Source organism: Podarcis erhardii (assembly GCF_964252035.2).
Source record: "Podarcis erhardii genome assembly, chromosome: 10".
Taxonomy (NCBI): Eukaryota; Metazoa; Chordata; class Lepidosauria; order Squamata; family Lacertidae; genus Podarcis; species Podarcis erhardii.
The window spans coordinates 58210595-58228197 of NC_138500.1; the positions used below are offsets into that span (position 1 = coordinate 58210595).

At 43.6% G+C, this 17603-nt stretch overlaps 1 protein-coding gene across 3 annotated transcripts in view; it reads right to left on the reverse strand.

Moving 5' to 3' along the window:
• Positions 1–17603, reverse strand: part of CADPS2 (calcium dependent secretion activator 2) — a 351450-nt gene that overhangs the window by 219420 nt on the left and 114427 nt on the right. For all 3 annotated transcript variants that reach the window (XM_081878161.1, XM_081878160.1, XM_081878159.1), the window contains exons 3-4: positions 16463–16795; positions 1278–1358 (exon numbers count right to left, since the gene is read on the reverse strand). In XM_081878161.1, the coding sequence (XP_081734287.1) occupies positions 1278–1358; positions 16463–16795 (414 nt within the window). The remainder of the gene's footprint in view (positions 1–1277; positions 1359–16462; positions 16796–17603) is intronic.

Sequence of the window (17603 nt, forward strand, 5' to 3'; positions counted from 1 at the left end):
TTCAGGAAATTAGGAAGGGACTTTGGTATGATTCTACATAATATTCCCCAGGCGTTGCTGATCGACTACCGCTCTCATCATCCTGAACTACTGACCATGCTTCCTGGGGATGCTGTCCAAAAACATCTGGGAAACCAAAGATGGGAAAGGCTACGATCAAGGATTGCTTTTTTTGTCATGAGTTGCACCTGAATTTCCAAGAGGCACTTGGGAGATGAACCTGAACAAACCGCCATCAATCTCTCAAGACCAGTCTTTGCCATTTTTGAGATATGCTGGGCACGCAGGAAATGACATCAAGATAAACACTGAGGAATTTCATTGCCAAAGAGAAAAAAAAATTGAATAAATAAAACAAGCAATAGCTGGTGGGGGAAATACAGGTAGGATTCATCTAACCAGCCCCGTACGGAGAAACCCTATACAAGGATTTCTGTGAGCATGACAGGGTTAACCTTCCTTTCTGTCCCATGTGGCTCTGTGGAAGTCGGAGGAGACCCCCAGAACAGCTCACAGGAGATGGGGAGGAAGTATCGTTCTGTCGGTCAAGCTGGAATGCTTGCACAGAGAGAACTATCTGAATATAGTGACATTGAATTCCACCCTGTATGTATGTAGATTGGGGAGAAGAAAGCGAGATCCAACATTCATATTCAGGAACAACTTTGGAAATCAGTTACTTAAATCCAGTGATTTCAGCGGGTTTACGCTTGAACACGACCAAAGTTGGAAATCATCAGTATGTTTCCGAGCACAATTCAAAGTGCTGGTGCTGACCTTCAAAGCCCTAAACGGCCTTGGCTGAAGGAGTGTCTTCACCCCCATCTTTCTGCCTGGACACTGAGGTCCAGCTCCGAGGGCTTTCTGGCAGTTCCCTCCCTGTGAGAAGTGAGGTTACAGGGAACCAGGCAGAGGGCCTTCTCAGTAGTGGCACCTGCTCTGTGGAACACCCTCCCATCAGATGTCAAGGAAATAAACAACTATCTGACTTTTAGAAGACATCTGAAGGCAGCCTTGTTTAGGGAAGTTTTTAATGTTTGATGTTTTATCATGTTTTTAATATTCTGTTGGGAGCCGCCCAGAGTGGCTGGGGAAATCCAGCCAGATGAGCGGGGCATAAATAATACATTATTATTATATATTTTCCTGGGCAACCAGCGGGAGCCACTGATAGCATCCTGACAGTCCCACTGAATTCATGAACATGATTCCAACCTTAAACAGATCACTAAAATACTGTACTCGTTAAAGTTAGAAAGAAAGCACACCAGACTTACTCTGGCCATTTGGTCAGCCATTTGGAGATGCCCATCAAGTTCACGTCTAATCTGGGCTGCTTGCTCATCTGCATTGTCCAGCTTGAATTAAAAAAAAAAGGAACACACCACAATATTAAAATAAAGTACTAATCAGGCACGGCACACTATTTGATATTGGCATCAACAAAACAAAATTCAGCCTTGGGGGGGAGTGCATCATCAACTTATGTAAACAAGATAAGGAAACACAATGTTGCAAACTCATTTCATGGTCAAGGGCGGAATTAAATATCAAAGAAGTGGCCTTTGACAAATGGCTGCAACCAACGCCACATGGGAAGCAGATCCATAGACTGGACAGTGATATTCTGAATTCAAAGCAGCCTTTAAGATGCCATGGTAAAATAAGGTCAAAATGCACTGAGGAAGACTGGAGACTACAACTGGGGTTTTTTTGGCAGGCTAAAGCACAGTTAGGGTGGTGTTGTGGGTTAAACCACAGAGCCTAGGACTTGCCAATCAGAAGGTCAGCGGTTTGAATCCCTGCAACGGAGTGAACTCCCGTTGCTCAGTCCCTGCTCCTGCCAACCTAGCAGTTCGAAAGCATAAAGTGCAAGTAGATAAATAGGTACCACTCCGGCGGGAAGGTAAACGGCATTTCCGTGCACTGCTCTGATTCGCCAGAAGCAGCTTAGTCATGTTGGCCATATGACCTGGAAGCTGTACGCCGGCTCCCTCAGCCAATAAAGCGAGATGAGCGCCGCAACCCCAAAGTCGGCCACAAATGGACCTAATGGTCAGGGGTCCCTTTACCTTTAAAGCAAAGTTGCATGGCACTGTTTTTCTGTTAGCAACCGGAAGAGCAAACATTCATTCTGCATGCTGCAATCCCATCTCTTCAAGCTTCTAAAATTGTACTAGTCACGGCTCACATGCTTTCATGTCTATCTTCAGGACTAGAAACACGTTTAAAATAATAAGATGCTGAATTTTGCTTTCAGTTCAAACAGGCTGTTTGTATTATAGAGTGTATGATCTTAACAACTGCTGTGCTACCTTATTTTTAAAAAACTGCATCACTCTGAAAAGCCATTTCCAGAGACATCTTGATTATTTATATAAACTCATTGTATACATTTCTGAAGCACAGTACATTGATGAGAATAAACGAATTAAAATAACTCAAAAAGACACTCAGATGACAAGGAGCCTGGGGATATTATAATATGAATGCAAACACATTGTTAATTATGTGACTCTGAGTGTGTTATAAGAGTGCTCTCAGTTTAATACCTCAGGGAGCACCTTGCCACAGCTACCGTTCTGACAAGTGCTACACAGAGAAGCAGCTCAAATAGAATCCTATAGCTAAAAGGGTCCCCCAAAGGCCATCGATTCTATTTCACAGTGCCAAAGACAGCGCCATGTTAGATCACAGAGTTTTCCGAGCCAAGAACAGCCACCACATACAGTAAGATGTCTCCTGTATGTGGCTCCAAGTGGCTTTGCAGGTTACCATTTTCAGCCTGGTCCCATGTACTCCTGGAAAGATGGAGCCTATCCTTCAGATTGCTAGGCAATATCTACAATCAATTCATAGGACACTCCCAGCACCAGGGCTGGGCAATGTATCAATATATTGTCCAAGACCGGTCTGCAGTCCACATCATGATACAGTGGTGCCTCGCAAGACGAAATTAATCCGTTCCATGAAGCTCTTCATATAGCGGTTTTTTCGTCTTGCGAAGCCAGCCCACTGACAGCTTAGCAGATTAGCGCTATTAGCGGTTTAGTGGCTTTTAGCGGATCAGCTGATAAGCGGCTTAGCAGCTTAGGAAAAGGGGGGGAAAGGGGGGAAACCCGCAGGAACTCGCAAGACATTTCGTCTTGCGAAGCAAGCCCATAGGGAAATTCGTTTTGTGAAGCGCCTCCAAAACGGAAAACCCTTTCGTCTAGCGGGTTTTCCGTCTTGCGAGGCGTTCGTCTTGCGGGGCACCACTGTATTGGCTTCATAATTTTTGACCTGTCAATATACTGTGAATTATGGTGTGTGTGATGCAAAAATCACAATGTGGTAAAGACTGTGAAGCCAGCCAATGCCTCTACATAGCTCCATCCTTATTTCAGACATTGTGGTATTAGTACAGTGGTACCTCTGGACACCTCTGGTTGTGTATCCTTCAGGATGTGAATGCGGCAAACCCAGAAGTATTTGTCCAGGTTTTGCCCCCCCACGCATGCGCAGAAGCGCTCTACCGTGCCGTGCGCATGCGCAGAACAGGCACCTGTGGTCGTGAACTCCTCGGAATCCGACCGGAGCTCCGGAACGGATCCTGTGCACAACCAGAGGTACCACTGTATAGCACAATGTTTAGCTGGTGAAAACCAGATATTGAAAGTTGAAAACCAGATATTGCGATGTTTAGCTGGTGATATATAGCGATGTTGAAAACCAGTTATCGCCCAGCCCTACCCTGCACTATTGTCTTATTATTATTTACTGAATTTATATACTGGGCTATACCCAGAGCTCTCAGGGCGGTTCACAGAACATTGGCGGTTCATACCCCAATGGCCATGCTAGCTGGGGTTGGGGTGAGTTGGTGTCCAGCAACATCTGAAAGGCCACAGGTTTCCTCACCCCTGCCCTAAAGGTAATTTACAGGTAGAATTCTGTTGGCTGTTTGTGTTCTTCAGAATCTGGAAATCTGAATGCCAACAGAGGTGAGTTCACAAACCTGAGGCGGGCATACTCAAAGAACAATTTCTGTAATGCAAATGGTATCTCAGTATCTTGTTGCATAACTTCCACATGGCACTTTTGAAAGCCGTGGAGTACAGTGGTACCTCAGGTTACAAACACCTCGGGTTACAGACTCCATTAACGTGGAAGTAGTACCTCGGGTTGAGAAATTTACCTCAGGAAGAGAACAGAAATCATGCAGCGGCAGCGCGGCTGGATGTGCACAACTTTTTAGCATTAGCTAATGCGGTACCTCAAGTTAAGAACTGTTTCAGGTTCTTAAGAACGGACCTCTGGAACGAATGAAGTTCATAACCAGAGGTACCACTGTAGTTAGAAAAAAATGGAATATATTTATAACCAACTTCTGTCTAGAGCTGTGGGTTGTCTACTTTGTGTGCGTGAGCATGGGAATCCTATATTGCTACTAGCACTGGATGTACAGTGACACGTCTATCTTGTATATTATCTTCCACATGGAAACCCAAACTGATCCAAGACTCAACCTCTTAAAATTCAACACATTGCTGCTGGCTTACCTTAAGCAATACATTGAGCTCTTTTAATCGCCACGCAGAAAATCTTCCTGAAAAGGTACACCTGGCATTGTGTTGATTTACTCATATTGACTTTCATACAGCTTAAATAAAGGTTAAAAAAGGCATGGCACACAAGGCAGAGCCAAGAGATTTATCCAGCTGCTTCTTTTTGTTTGTTCTCAGGGCTTAAACTTTATGCCATAAAGGGTGATTTTGAATTCATGTGGCCAAACGAATGATATCGAAAACACAGCTCAGGCACTAAAAACCGAAGAAGAGGTTTCAACACAAGGTCGGTTGTAACTGAAGATTTCAATGCCCCTTTCTCAGTATACGACTCTCTGGACTCGGTCCTGATGGTACGAGTGGAACCACTGTAATACAGTGTCCCAAAATCCCATGTCCAGGAGGATAACATGGTCAAAGATATCAAATGCTGAAGAGAGATCAAGAAGCAGGAGTGAGGTCACATTCCCCCTTGTCCCTCTGCAAAGGTCATCCAACAACGAAACCAAAATTACTGGAAATCGTTGAAATACAAATATGGCAGAATCTTCTAATCCAGGCATCCCCAACCTGTGGCCCTCCAGATGTTTTGGCCTACAACTCCCATGATCCCTAGCTAACAGGACCAGTGGTCCAGGATGATGGGAGTTGTAGTTCAAAACATCTGGAGGGCCGAAGGTTGGGGATGCCTGTTCTAATGAGAATCTGGTTTGACATGGAAATATACTTTCCCTTCCAGATTATAGATGACTTTGATTTTGGTGATGTAAGAAAATATCAATAGATTCCGCCATTTCAAGAGCACATGTTGGCCGTTCTTACTCATAGGATGAGAATCATTTGGGGGAAGGGAACAGAATGGGACTTTACTCATGGTCCCCACCCATACACTGGGGCAGAGGTTCTGAAAGAGGGAACTGTTCCACCCATGTAACCTCCCCACTTGAAATACAGCCCTGATCACCCAGGGTTCTCAAGAGAGATGGGCACATCAGTCAATTTCTGGTTCTCTTAGTTTCTCATTTGGTCAATTCCGGGTGCCAAAATTTCCATGCAAGTTTGTGACTTTTTGACAACGCTCACGAAAATGTATCAGCATTTTCATGCACATTTTGATGCACATATTTGCAACACCGCTTGGCTCAATCTAATGCATCTTTTATGTTCTTTTCATTAATATATGCATTTTAATGCACGCTTCACCCCAGCACGTGTATTTCTGCACACATTACTTGAGCTGGTGAAAGGCGCTGAAAACATTTGGAGAAGTGCAAACTCTGAAGGAGGCGGTGTTCCAGTTTGCGTGTTTTTTCAGAAAGTGCAGATTAAGTAGTTTTGCCTTTAAATGAGAACTGATTGAAAGCTTTCCTCCACCACAAATTCTAAATTACATACGGAGTCTCTGCACCTAGAATACAATCCCTGCAACAGATCTTCCCTCGGGGGGGGGGGGGGCAGGCAGGAACGCCACAGAGGAAGTGGGGGTTATTTTACTTGTTGTTGTTTAGTTGTTTAGTCGTGTCCGACTCTTCGTGACCCCATGGACCAGAGCATGCCATGCATTCCTGTCTTCCACTGCCTCCTGCAGTTTGGTCAGACTCATGTTTTTAGCTTCGAGAACACTGTCCAACCATCTCGTCCTCTGCCATCCCCTTCTTTTTGTGCCCTCAATCTTTCCCAACATCAGGGTGTTTGCCAGGGAGTCTTCCCTTCTCATGAGGTGGCCAAAGTATTGGAGCCTCAGCTTCAGGATCTGTCCTTCCAGTGAGCACTCAGGGCTGATTTCCTTCAGAATGGAGAGGTTTGTTCTTCTTGCAGTCCATGGGACTCTCAAGAGTCTCCTCCAGCACCATAATTCAAAAGCATCAATTCTTTGGCGATCAGCCTTCTTTATGGTCCAGCTCTCACTTCCATACATCACTACTGGGAAAACCATGGCTTTAACTATACGGACCTTTGTTGGCAAGGTGATGTCTCTGTTTTTTAAGATGCTGTCTAGGTTTGCCATCTCCTTTCTTCCAAGGAGCAGGCGTCTTTTAATTTCGTGACTGCTGTCACCATCTGCAGTGATCATGGAGCCCAAGAAAGTAAAATCTCTCACTGCCTCCATTTCTTCCCCTTCTATTTGCCAGGAGGTGATAGGACCAGTGGCCATGATCTTCATTTTTTTGATGTTGAGCTTCAGACCATATTTTGTGCTCTCCTCTTTCACCCTCATTAAAACGTTCTTTAATTCCTCCTCACTTTCTGCCATCAAGGTTGTGTCATCTGCATATCTGAGATTGTTGATATTTCTTCCGGCAATCTTAATTCCGGCTTGGGATTCATCCAGCCCAGCCTTTCGCATGATGAATTCTGCATATAAGTTAAATAAGCAGGGAGACAATATACAGCCTTGCCGTACTCCTTTCCCAATTTTGAACCAATCAGTTGTTCCATATCCAGTTCTAACTGTAGCTTCTTGTCCCACATAGAGATTTCTCAGGAGACAGATGAGGTGATCAGGCACTCCCATTTCTTTAAGAACTTGCCATAGTTTGCCATGGTCGACACAGTCAAAGGCTTTTGCACAGTCAATGAAGCAGAAGTAAATGTCTTTCTGGAACTCTCTAGCTTTCTCCATAATCCAGCGCATGTTTGCAATTTGGTCTCTGGTTCCTCTGCCCCTTCGAAATCCAGCTTGCACTTCTGGGAGTTCTCGGTCCACATACTGCTTAAGCCTGCCTTGTAGGATTTTAAGCATAACCTTGCTAGCGTGTGAAATGAGTGTAATTGTGCGGTAGTTGGAGCATTCTTTGGCACTGCCCTTCTTTGGGACTGGGATGTAGACTGATCTTCTCCAATCCTCTGGCCACTGCTGAGTTTTCCAAATTTGCTGGCATATTGAGTGTAGCACCTTAACAGCATCATCTTTTAAAATTTTAAATAGTTCAGCTGGAATATCATCACTTCCACTGGCCTTGTTCTTATTTTACTTAGTAAAATAATAATCAAGAAATATTTCACTAGAAAGAAAATACCACAACATAATGTTTTCATTTGAGTGCCTTCTAAACATGACTAAAACAGCACAGTTCCGAGCACAATTCAAAGAGCTGGTGCTGACCTTTAAAGCCCTAAATGGCTTTGGCCCAGTATACCTGAAGGAGCATCTCCACCCCCATCGTTCTGCCCAGACACTGAGGTTCAGCTCCGGGGGCCTTCTGGTGGTTCCCTCGCTGTGAGAAGTGAGGTTACAGGGAACCAGGCAGAGGGCCTTCTCGGTAGTGGCACCCACCCTGTGGAATGCCCTCCCATCAGATGTCAAGGAAATAAATAACTATCTGACTTTTAGAAGACATCTGAAGGCAGCCCTGTTTAGGGAAGTTTTTAATGTTGATGTTTTATCGTGTTTCTATTATTACGTTGGGGTATAAAGAAATTAATAATAATAATAATAATAATAATAATAATAATAATAATAGCAGCAGCTATGTATGTAGCAATGAGAGAAACTCTCTGGAAGCTGACACTATGAGAGATTCAGCCCATCATTTCACCTCTGGAGGAATTTTACTATTCTGTCAGACCTCCCTCATCACACGAAGTGTATAAACAGGAGAATAGATCTTCTTAAGAAAAATTGTCACAAACATAATGTTAGCCTAGTCTATTCTGTTCTTGCCGCCGCCAGAGCACACAGCTTTGTCGATTTAATTAAACCAACCATAGCAATGAAACTAATCCAGCCTAATCTTCTAAAATCCATAATAATGGAAAACAGGGTGGATAATCTCTGCTTAAAATGAACATGGATGATCATCCCAAGACACCAGCAAATTAGTTTCTCCAATTGTGTATTTCAGTTTGGAGGAAGCCTGTGACAAAAATCATCAGCATAATGTAACAGATGTTTGGGTAGCTCCTCAATGACCAATGTAACATTTGCATGCATCTTCACCTAATATCTTGTGTTTTAACTTATATAATTTGAACTTCAATTAACATTAAACTATTTGTTTGTTAATTGCCTTGATCTTCCCTGCAAAAAATAAAATAAAATAAGCTACAGGTAGCCTTAATGCTTTCTTTATTTTGTGTCTTAAAATACATGACCGCATGTAAGAGTTTCGAAGCATCAAGAATTTATCTGTAACTTGAAAAAAGTGTTTTCTTTAAAAATATGAATCCTTTCCTCCCCATCTGCGGCAATATACTTAAAGTGCTAATGTTTCATGGGCAAATGTCAAACTTATGGGACTGATCATTGGAAACTGTGGGGAAAAGGTTTTCTGGCAAATGACTGGTGTTAATGTGACCAATGTAACATGTGACAATTCATAGGTGCCTCCAAATCAAGACCCCATGCATTCATTAAAGTGAAAACATATCCATTTTTCTTTTCACTTGCGGCAAGTTAGAAAGCAGGTGTTTTTGTGACCAATGTAACATGCTCAACCAAGTTAAGTTTTAGTTTCCTAAGTTCATCTGATTTTGTTCCTAACATTAAATTTATCATCAGTTCACCAAATAAGATGGCAAAACTATCAATACAATAAATGGTCATTAACCTATTCTCTGTTTCCTTGGAGAAGCCTTTCACTGAACTTTAGGGGGAAACAGGTATGTCATGCTTCTGGTTGTTTTTATTCACATGTAAAATGCCATTTTAATTGTTTTTAAGCTTGTTTTATGGTTGCAACTATTATATATTTGTGTATTTTCTTTTTGTAAGCCATCCTGGGACCTTGAGGTGAAGGATGGGCAAGAAATCCAGTAAAATAAATAAGTAAAAATCCCTGCAAGGGTGCAGGGAGCTAGTCAAACCACTCACCTTCTGTAATCAATAACACTGTAGCCTAAATTCTGCCAAAAACCAAAGCTAAAATTTGAGTCATGTGTGAATTTATTTAGGGGGGAGGTCTCTGGGTCTGAACATGCAAATAGCAACCCTATATATTATTATCAATTCATACCTAGAACAAGAAAGCACTTTTCATTCACATGTTGACCCACCTCTTAAAAACAACAACAACAACAACAACACCAGGCAGAATAGTAGTAAGCAGAGGAAGTTATTGCCAAAGGCCCAGTGGTAATAACTCTAAAACTGTGGCATCAAGTCCTGTTATGCTGAAAAGCAGCACCAACAAGAAGATTTGGACGTGGGGAACAGCTCACAGCAGCATTTCCTCTCCCACCTTCTGTCACAGCAAGCTTCTTAGGTTCAGAAGGAAAAAAAACACACAACCCACACACATCCTTAAATCTGCATGTATTTCTAGCGCCTCTTTTCCTTCGGTTATACAAATCAAGGTAGTATGCTCCAACTTTGGTGAAGTAAATGTGAGCATAGGCATCCTGCATTAAGGACATCACGTCTGCACAGTGCTGACCCCAGATGCCCGTCAGTTTCTTTAATTTCCTTGTCTTCTTCTTTGGTGATCACTTGTAGTCAAGTAAGATTGTCTTCCATAAACACGGTTTTAACAGTGAGTCCGTAAGTGACTGTGGAGGCCAGTTCTGAATCCACACGTCCTTCCACAGCGGGGACATAGGGTCCCGGGCAGGAGTTGGTCACGGTGAGGGTTTGCCAAATGTGCCTTCCTCTTAGCACATTTCTCCCTTTTGTCCTGAGTTCGAGTGTCTTCAAAGCCCATGACACCTTTGGTAAAGGCTGTTCTACAATTGGAGCGCTCACAGACCAGTGTTTCACAGTTGACAGTGTTCATTCTACTATACATTTTTTAAGATTTGCCTTGAGAGAGTCTTTAAACCTCTTTTGTTGACCACCAGCATTACACTTTCCATTTTTAAGTTCGAAATAGAGTAGTTGCTTTGGAAGATGATCATCAGGCATCTGCACAACATGACCAGTCCAACAAAGTTGATGTTGAAGAATCATTGCTTCAACACTGGTGATATTGGCTTCTTCCAGTACACTGGCATTAGTTCACCTGTCTTCCCAAGTGATGAGTAAAATTTTTCAGAGACACCGTTGATGGAACCTTTCAAGGAGTTGGAGATGGCGTTTATAAGTGGTTCATGTTTCACAAGCATACAGTAAGGTTGGTAGTACAATAGCTTTGTAAACAAGCATTTTGGTTTCCCAGCGAATGTCTGGGTCCTCAAACACTCTGCACTTCAATCGGAAGAAAGCCGCACTGGCAAAGCTCAGGCGATGCTGGATTTTGGCATCAATATCGGCCCTTGTGAAGAGATAATTGCCCAGGTAGGAGAAACTGCCTTGCAACAACCACAGAGCACACATGTCCTGACAGGAACATCCTCCATTCATGGCTCCTTCAGGAGTCATTGGTTAGTCAAACCGCATTCTGTGATCCCAAGTCTGTGCTTTTGATCAGGAAAACATGCTCATGACATCTCATGCCAAAGGCAACATCAAGCAAACCTGTCATATAGCTGCAGCGTTCTTAAACCTCTTCCTCTGGCAATTTAGCAAGCAGCACAACTGTAGGAACGCCGCAAGAAGTGAAGCCTCCTAGCCGTACAGCACAGGAATATGTGGATTTTCCAGGTGGAAGGTCAATAGGGACAAACTGAACACAGGCAGTCAGAATAAATCACAGCTTTCAAAGCCTCTGTGTTGTGGTTTGCTTACAAGCGTTGACCTTAGCTGTGTTTCATACTGAGGTCTGCTAGAATTGGGACTTAATATTTGGCTTCACATGCATTAAGAATTTGCCTTGATCTGTAGACTTGTCATCTAAAATTAAGGATCTCGGAAAGTATTCAACTAGGATGGATACCATATGAAATTATAACTGGCATGGGAACAACAATAAATACCAGGCAGCACACACCTTTCCCTCACTAAGGTCAGCATTCGGTAGCAAATAAAATAATCAATTTTGCTGAATGTGGAGTCGGGTAATAATTTAGGAACTGGTACCCTAATGAGATAGTCCTTTGATTCAAACAGAAAACAGAACAAAACACATTTTGTCCTTGATTGTATTAATTTGAAACCTTGAAAATGAAAAATTTGAGGGAGACCAAAAACCCCCCACAACTGATTAGAAACTAGATTTTGAGGGCCAACTTGGTGTGCCTTATCTCACGTAAAGGTAAGAAGAACAGGTGTTTTCATTTAGCTGGTGATATATCACAAAGCTGAAAACCAGGTATCACCCAGTCCTACTGTTTGCCTCTACATAGTTCCATCCTTATTTTAGACATCATGATATATTGGTATATCACAATGTTTAGCTGGTGATATATCACAATGTTGAAAACTAGATATCGTCCAGCCCTAGCCCCCACAAGGTAGGTTAGGCTGAGGGACAGTGACTGGCCCAAGGCCACCAAATGAGTTTCATGGCTAAGTGGGGATTTGAACTCTGGTCTCCATGTCCTAGTTTGACACTGTAACCAAAATACCAATTTGTCTCTCTATGCCAGGCACCCCCAAATTCGGCCCTCCAGATGTTTTGGGCTACAATTCCCATCATCCTTGACCACTGGTCCTCTTAGCTAGGGATGATGGGAGTTGTAGTCCCAAAACATCTGGAGGGCCAGGTTTTGGGATGCCTGCTCTATGCTATGTATCTTCTCCCTCTCAGAAGAGATGTTGGTCAACAATCCTCAACATTTCTTCCCATTAAATAAATGGTTAATTTGAGAAAATCTATTTGGTGCTCCACAGGAAAACCCAGGATAGCTTAGGAACAAATTCATATACTAACCGAGCAGGGTGGATTTTAAAATAATACCATCTACCTTTCTTTATCATTAAGCAGTGGCTTCTTGAACCTGAAACCAGAGTGAATCCAACTGATCATGGTTACATTCTTTTTACAAATGGGTGGCTTTGTGTTCTACCCATTTAAAATATTCTCAAATCCATAGCCCTGTAGCAGGTGCTACAAAGTTGTCTGGCAAACTTTCCACACCCAGCTGACCCATGTATAACTCTGGGCCCTGAGATCCTGGCACAGTACTGAAGCAAAAACAAATAAATACATAAAATGAAGAGGTGTTTTCTAGAAATATTGGACAGATAGAAAATTGGCTTGTTATTTTTATTTCATATGTCTGGGCGGAATAACAACTTCAAACAATTTGTCCCCCAAGCTGAGTTTAAATTCCAGCCAGGGAAATTGGGCAATATATTCAAGCGACACAGAGCCCAACATTCAAATTTGGACTCCTGAGGTCCAAATCTAACACTTCAGCTTCCGAATATGATCCCAAAGCATACTGCAATCTGAAACAATTTTCTGTAAAGCCACAGTGTGTGCCACTGCTAGAATACTGATAATAAGCATTCTGCTTATGGGAAGGGATGCCTGACAAATCGTGTCCTCCTATACACACCCAGAGATCACCTTCTGATACTCCTCTCAGGTTTCCCTCACCAGAAGTAGCAGCTACTAGAGAGATCTCTGTTTGAGGAAAGCCATCACCAGAGATGCGTCCGTGGAGCCTACAGTACAGTGGTGCCTCGCAAGATGAAATTAATTCGTTCCGCAAGTTTTTTCTTCTTGCGAGTTTTTCGTCTTGCGAAGCACGGTTTCCCATAGGAATGCATTGAAAATCAATTAATGCGTTCCTAGGGAGACCGCCTTCAGACCAGATCCGGGGACAGTCTGTCCCCGGACCTCTTCTGAAGGCTGGCAGGGGGAGAAGGACTTTTCTCCCCACCGCCAGCCTTCAGAACAGCCTTCTGAAGGCTGGCGGTGGGAAGAAAAGCCCTTCTCCCGCCACCAGCCTTCAGAAGAGTTCCTGCAGGGCTGCCTAGGCTGCGGACAGCAGCCTGCTGCCCAGTGCGAGGGACGCTCTGAAGCAGAGCGCCCCTCGTGCGGGGCAGACACCTGCAGCTTGGGGAGCCCTGCAGGACTTCCCCACAGGGCTCTCCAAGCTGCGGATAGCAGCCTGCTGCCCCGCACGAGGGGCGCTCTTAAACAGAGCACCCCTCGAGCGGGGCAGACATTCACAGCTTGGGGAGCCCTGCGGGGAACTCTTCTGAAGGCTGGAGGCGGGAGAAGGGCTTTTCTTCCCACCGCCAGCCTTCAGAACAGCCTTCTGAATGTTGGCGGTGGGGAGGAAAACCTTCCTCCCACCGCAAGCCCCGGGAACAGAGGAGAATCGCTGCGCGCCTTCTCCTCTGTTCCCGGACCTGTCCTGAAGGCTTGCGGTGGGAGGAGGGCTTTCCTCCCCACCTCCAACATTCAGAAGGCTGTTCTGAAGGTTGGCGGTGGGGAGGAAAAACCCTCCTCCCACCGCAAGCCCCGGGAACAGAGGAGAAGCGCTGCGCGCCTTCTCCTCTGTTCCCGGACCTCCCACCGCAAGCGTTCAGGACAGGTGCTGCGCTTCCCCGCTGTCCCCGGAGATTTCCCTATGGGCTTTCGTCTTGCGAAGCAAGCCCATAGGGAAATTCATCTTGCGAAGCCGCTAAAAAATCGGAAAACCCTTTCGTCTTGCGGGTTTTTCGTTTAGCGAGGCATTCGTCTTGCGGGGCACCACTGTATTGCAATTTTCAATTTTCCAAGTCTTCCCAGTTGTAAACAATTTTTGAGTACTTGTTCAGATCCACACACCGCCTTGCCCTCTGTTGCCAGGTCTACCTTGGGTGCATCCTGTTGCCGGCTTTGTTTCATTTTAGACTGCGTGGTTTTAGGCTTTATTTGTATATCTTATGTTCTTATGGGTTTCTTATGTGTGTTTCTTATGGCGTGTGTTTACTTGTAAACCACCCAGAGAACGTTTGTCTATTGGGAGTTATATAAATACTGCAAAACAGAGAATATTGCCTTGAGAACTCTCCCCAAGTACTGGATCTTTGCAGAATACCAAGTAACCAAAAGAATCAATCGCAGCATTAGATGTCGAATATCACCCCTTCACCTGACAAAAGGTTTGATCCTTGTGTGGATAGGCAATAAGAGAAACAGCTCTGAGACCTTCACTTCCACTTAGAATTACTTCCTTTATCTCTCTTTGATCAGTAAAGGTAAGGTAAAGGACCCCTGGAGGGTTAAGTCCAGTCAAAGGAGACCATGGGGTTGTGGCGCTCATCTCATTTTCAGGCCGAGGGAGCTGGCGTTTGTCCACAGACAGCTTTCTGCGTCATGTGGCCAACATGACTAAACCGCTTCTGGCGCAACAGAGCACCGTGATGGAAACCAGAGTGCAGGGAAATGCCATTTACCTTCCTGCCACAGTGGTACCTATTTATCTACTTGCACTGGCATGCTTTCAAACTGCTAGGTTGGTAGGAGCTGGGACAGAGCAACGGGAGCTCACCCTGTCACGGGGATTCGAACCGCCAACCTTCTGATCAGCCAGTCCAAGAGGCTCAGTGGTGTAGACCACAGCGCCACCCACATCCCAATGTTTTGTGTAACACACCACTGGTTTCCAAACATATCCATACCTGCTCTCCTCCTTCTGTGAGGTACAGGTGTCAGAGGTCTGTCCATTATGGGAAATTCCATCCCCACCCCAGTAAACCTATATTCCATCCCATATTTTACACAAAGGACCCCAATTCTCCCGAAAGGCTTTCTAGTGGGTTTCAAGTAGCTCAAAGGGGAGAAGATGGAAAAACTCACTTCCATGAGCCCAATGGTGCAAGCCAATGAAAATTAATTCTGAGTACACTTAGGAGTCAAACATCATTACACACTTAGGAGGAAACATCATTAGACACAATCCATTTGGAGACCTCCGAGATTTGTGAAATGCCCAGCATAAACTATTCCATACAAATGATGTACAGACCCTGGCTGTTTCCCCACCAACCCCAATACAGCCCCGAAAGTCAAAATTAAATCTCCACCAAACAGAAATTGGACCAGACAGTCTAATCCCTTTCATAACAAACCCTATTCTACAACTTATCCTAGGCAATTTCAGAAATTTCATCATGAAATGTTTCCATGGCAATATGTAGATGCCATTAAAATACCCAAAGATGGCAAATTTCATTCCAACAGTGAGAGTGTGCAGAAAATGGTCATAATGCAAAGCATCAGAATTTAAATTGAAGATAAAAAGCTAGACTAGGCAATGCATGAGAAGGTTGTGGAAGGCAAATATATATAAAAAAGGTATACCCAGAAAAAATGTATTGAAAACACAATGGAATGGAAGGCACTCTTTTTAGTACAAGTATTTCCCATATTATAGGCTGACTTCTCCAATTTACTATTAGCAAGATAAGATCAAGAGGATTTCTATTGACGTTTTCCTTACTGTTGTGTTACACAAGGAACTTAGATCATCACCATTTAAAGGAAAACAGATCACTATTAAAATTGTCTGCTCAAATTGTCTGCACTTGACTGCACTCCTAGTTGCCATTTTCACACTCGCAATGGAAAAACAACTACTCAGAAAGAGAGAAGCAATTACTTTCTGAAACAGGAAAAAAGAAACTATATGAAAATTATTTATTTCTGAAGCAAGAAAAGAAAAGAAAAGAAATGTATGACAATCCGCTACAGATAGATGCTGCACGTTACTTTTCTATTCCTGAGTACACTTGGCCAAAATTACACCGTCATTGATATGTGGCACACATGCAGGCAGAGAGGATGGCTGAAAAACACACACAAGCACAAAAATAGGAAGGGCACATGGAGAGAGATGTAGCTAAAAATTTGGACTGACCCTCGCCAACTAACAGCTCATTTATGCTCCTGTGAACAGATAATCCTGGTCTGCTGCTTAGGCCACATTTGTTCTGTACCTTTAAAGCAGCACCACAGCCATGGCTTCCCCAAAAGAACCCTGGGAACTATAGCCTTTTAAGGGTGCTGGCAGGAGATTCGTAATTCCCCTCACAGAGTTACACATCTCAGCATGGTTCAACAACCAACCCCTCTTCCCAAGACAAGCGAAGGGCTGTTTACATTTGGTCAACTGGTCAACCTAAGAAGGAAAGGTCTATAGAACTGAGAGGAACTCCTTACTTGGCAGGCATTGTAGATCAACTGATGCTCCAGTTTCTTGATTCCCAGAATCTGCTGGAACATTTCATAAAGCTGCTCTTTGCTCAGAATAAGTTCTGACACGGCACTTAAAGCCATCCTGTTGGGCATTTTGCTCAAGTCCTCCTCTCCCCTGCAAATGGCGTCGTATTTGGCTATCCAAGAACTCAGCACAGTCTCTTTGCTTAATCCATCGATTTCAGGCAAACTGCGAACCCTCTTTTCTATGTTCTTCTTAAAGACATCTCTGAAGTCGTTCGCCGAGCATCCTCCACTGTGGACCATCCTGGCAACTCGATCACTCCTGAGAAATACCTTTTTTTTTTAGAAAAGAAAGAAAAAAGTGGAATTAGGAAAACAAGCACGTAAAAGCATGAGTGTGAGAGAGAAAGAAAAGTCACCACTAACATGTCATGAAGGAAAAATATTTCTGTATTTGAAAGCTGTTGAACATTGCCTACACTCAGCAAATTTTTTTTTGTTTTGTTTCCTTGCTTCAGGATAATGTTTCCAACTACTATAGAGGCCAAAGCTTGAGTAACTGAAGCCACTGCTAAAACCTGCCATTTATATGGAAAATAAACTTGGCTATAGGGACTCTCACAAGGAATACAGCTAGCTAAGCTCTAGTTGCATGAACTGTTCTCTTCCACATGTATATGTCCCTCCCATGAGGCATGGAGAGTACATTCAGGAGCACTAAAAGAAAATTTAGCCCAAAGGCATCTCATAAATGCGATAGACACTGTACTTCTTCTTCCCTGCTACAGCCCCCCTTGCCAAAGTGAGAAGAGTTAGGTCAAATAATACTTTGCAAAGATTGTATGAAGCTCCCTTTCTGCAGAATTTGCCAGATAGCTCAGCCCAGTCCACAGATCATTTAGAAATTGTGTTTATTTCAAAGGACGCTGCAGTGAGCACCTCATTCTAATGCTCCAATATACCTTGAAGGATCAGCTTTAACGTCTCGCTAAAAATTCCACCCAATTCCTATCACTTAAAACCAGCGAGATTTTCACTCCAAATACCAACACTGTAATTCAGGTGCTTAAGGGGGCTGTGTTAAAATTATGCAGTGTATCTTGTGAATACTTTAAGAAGTGCCAAAGGCTCAACATCCCTT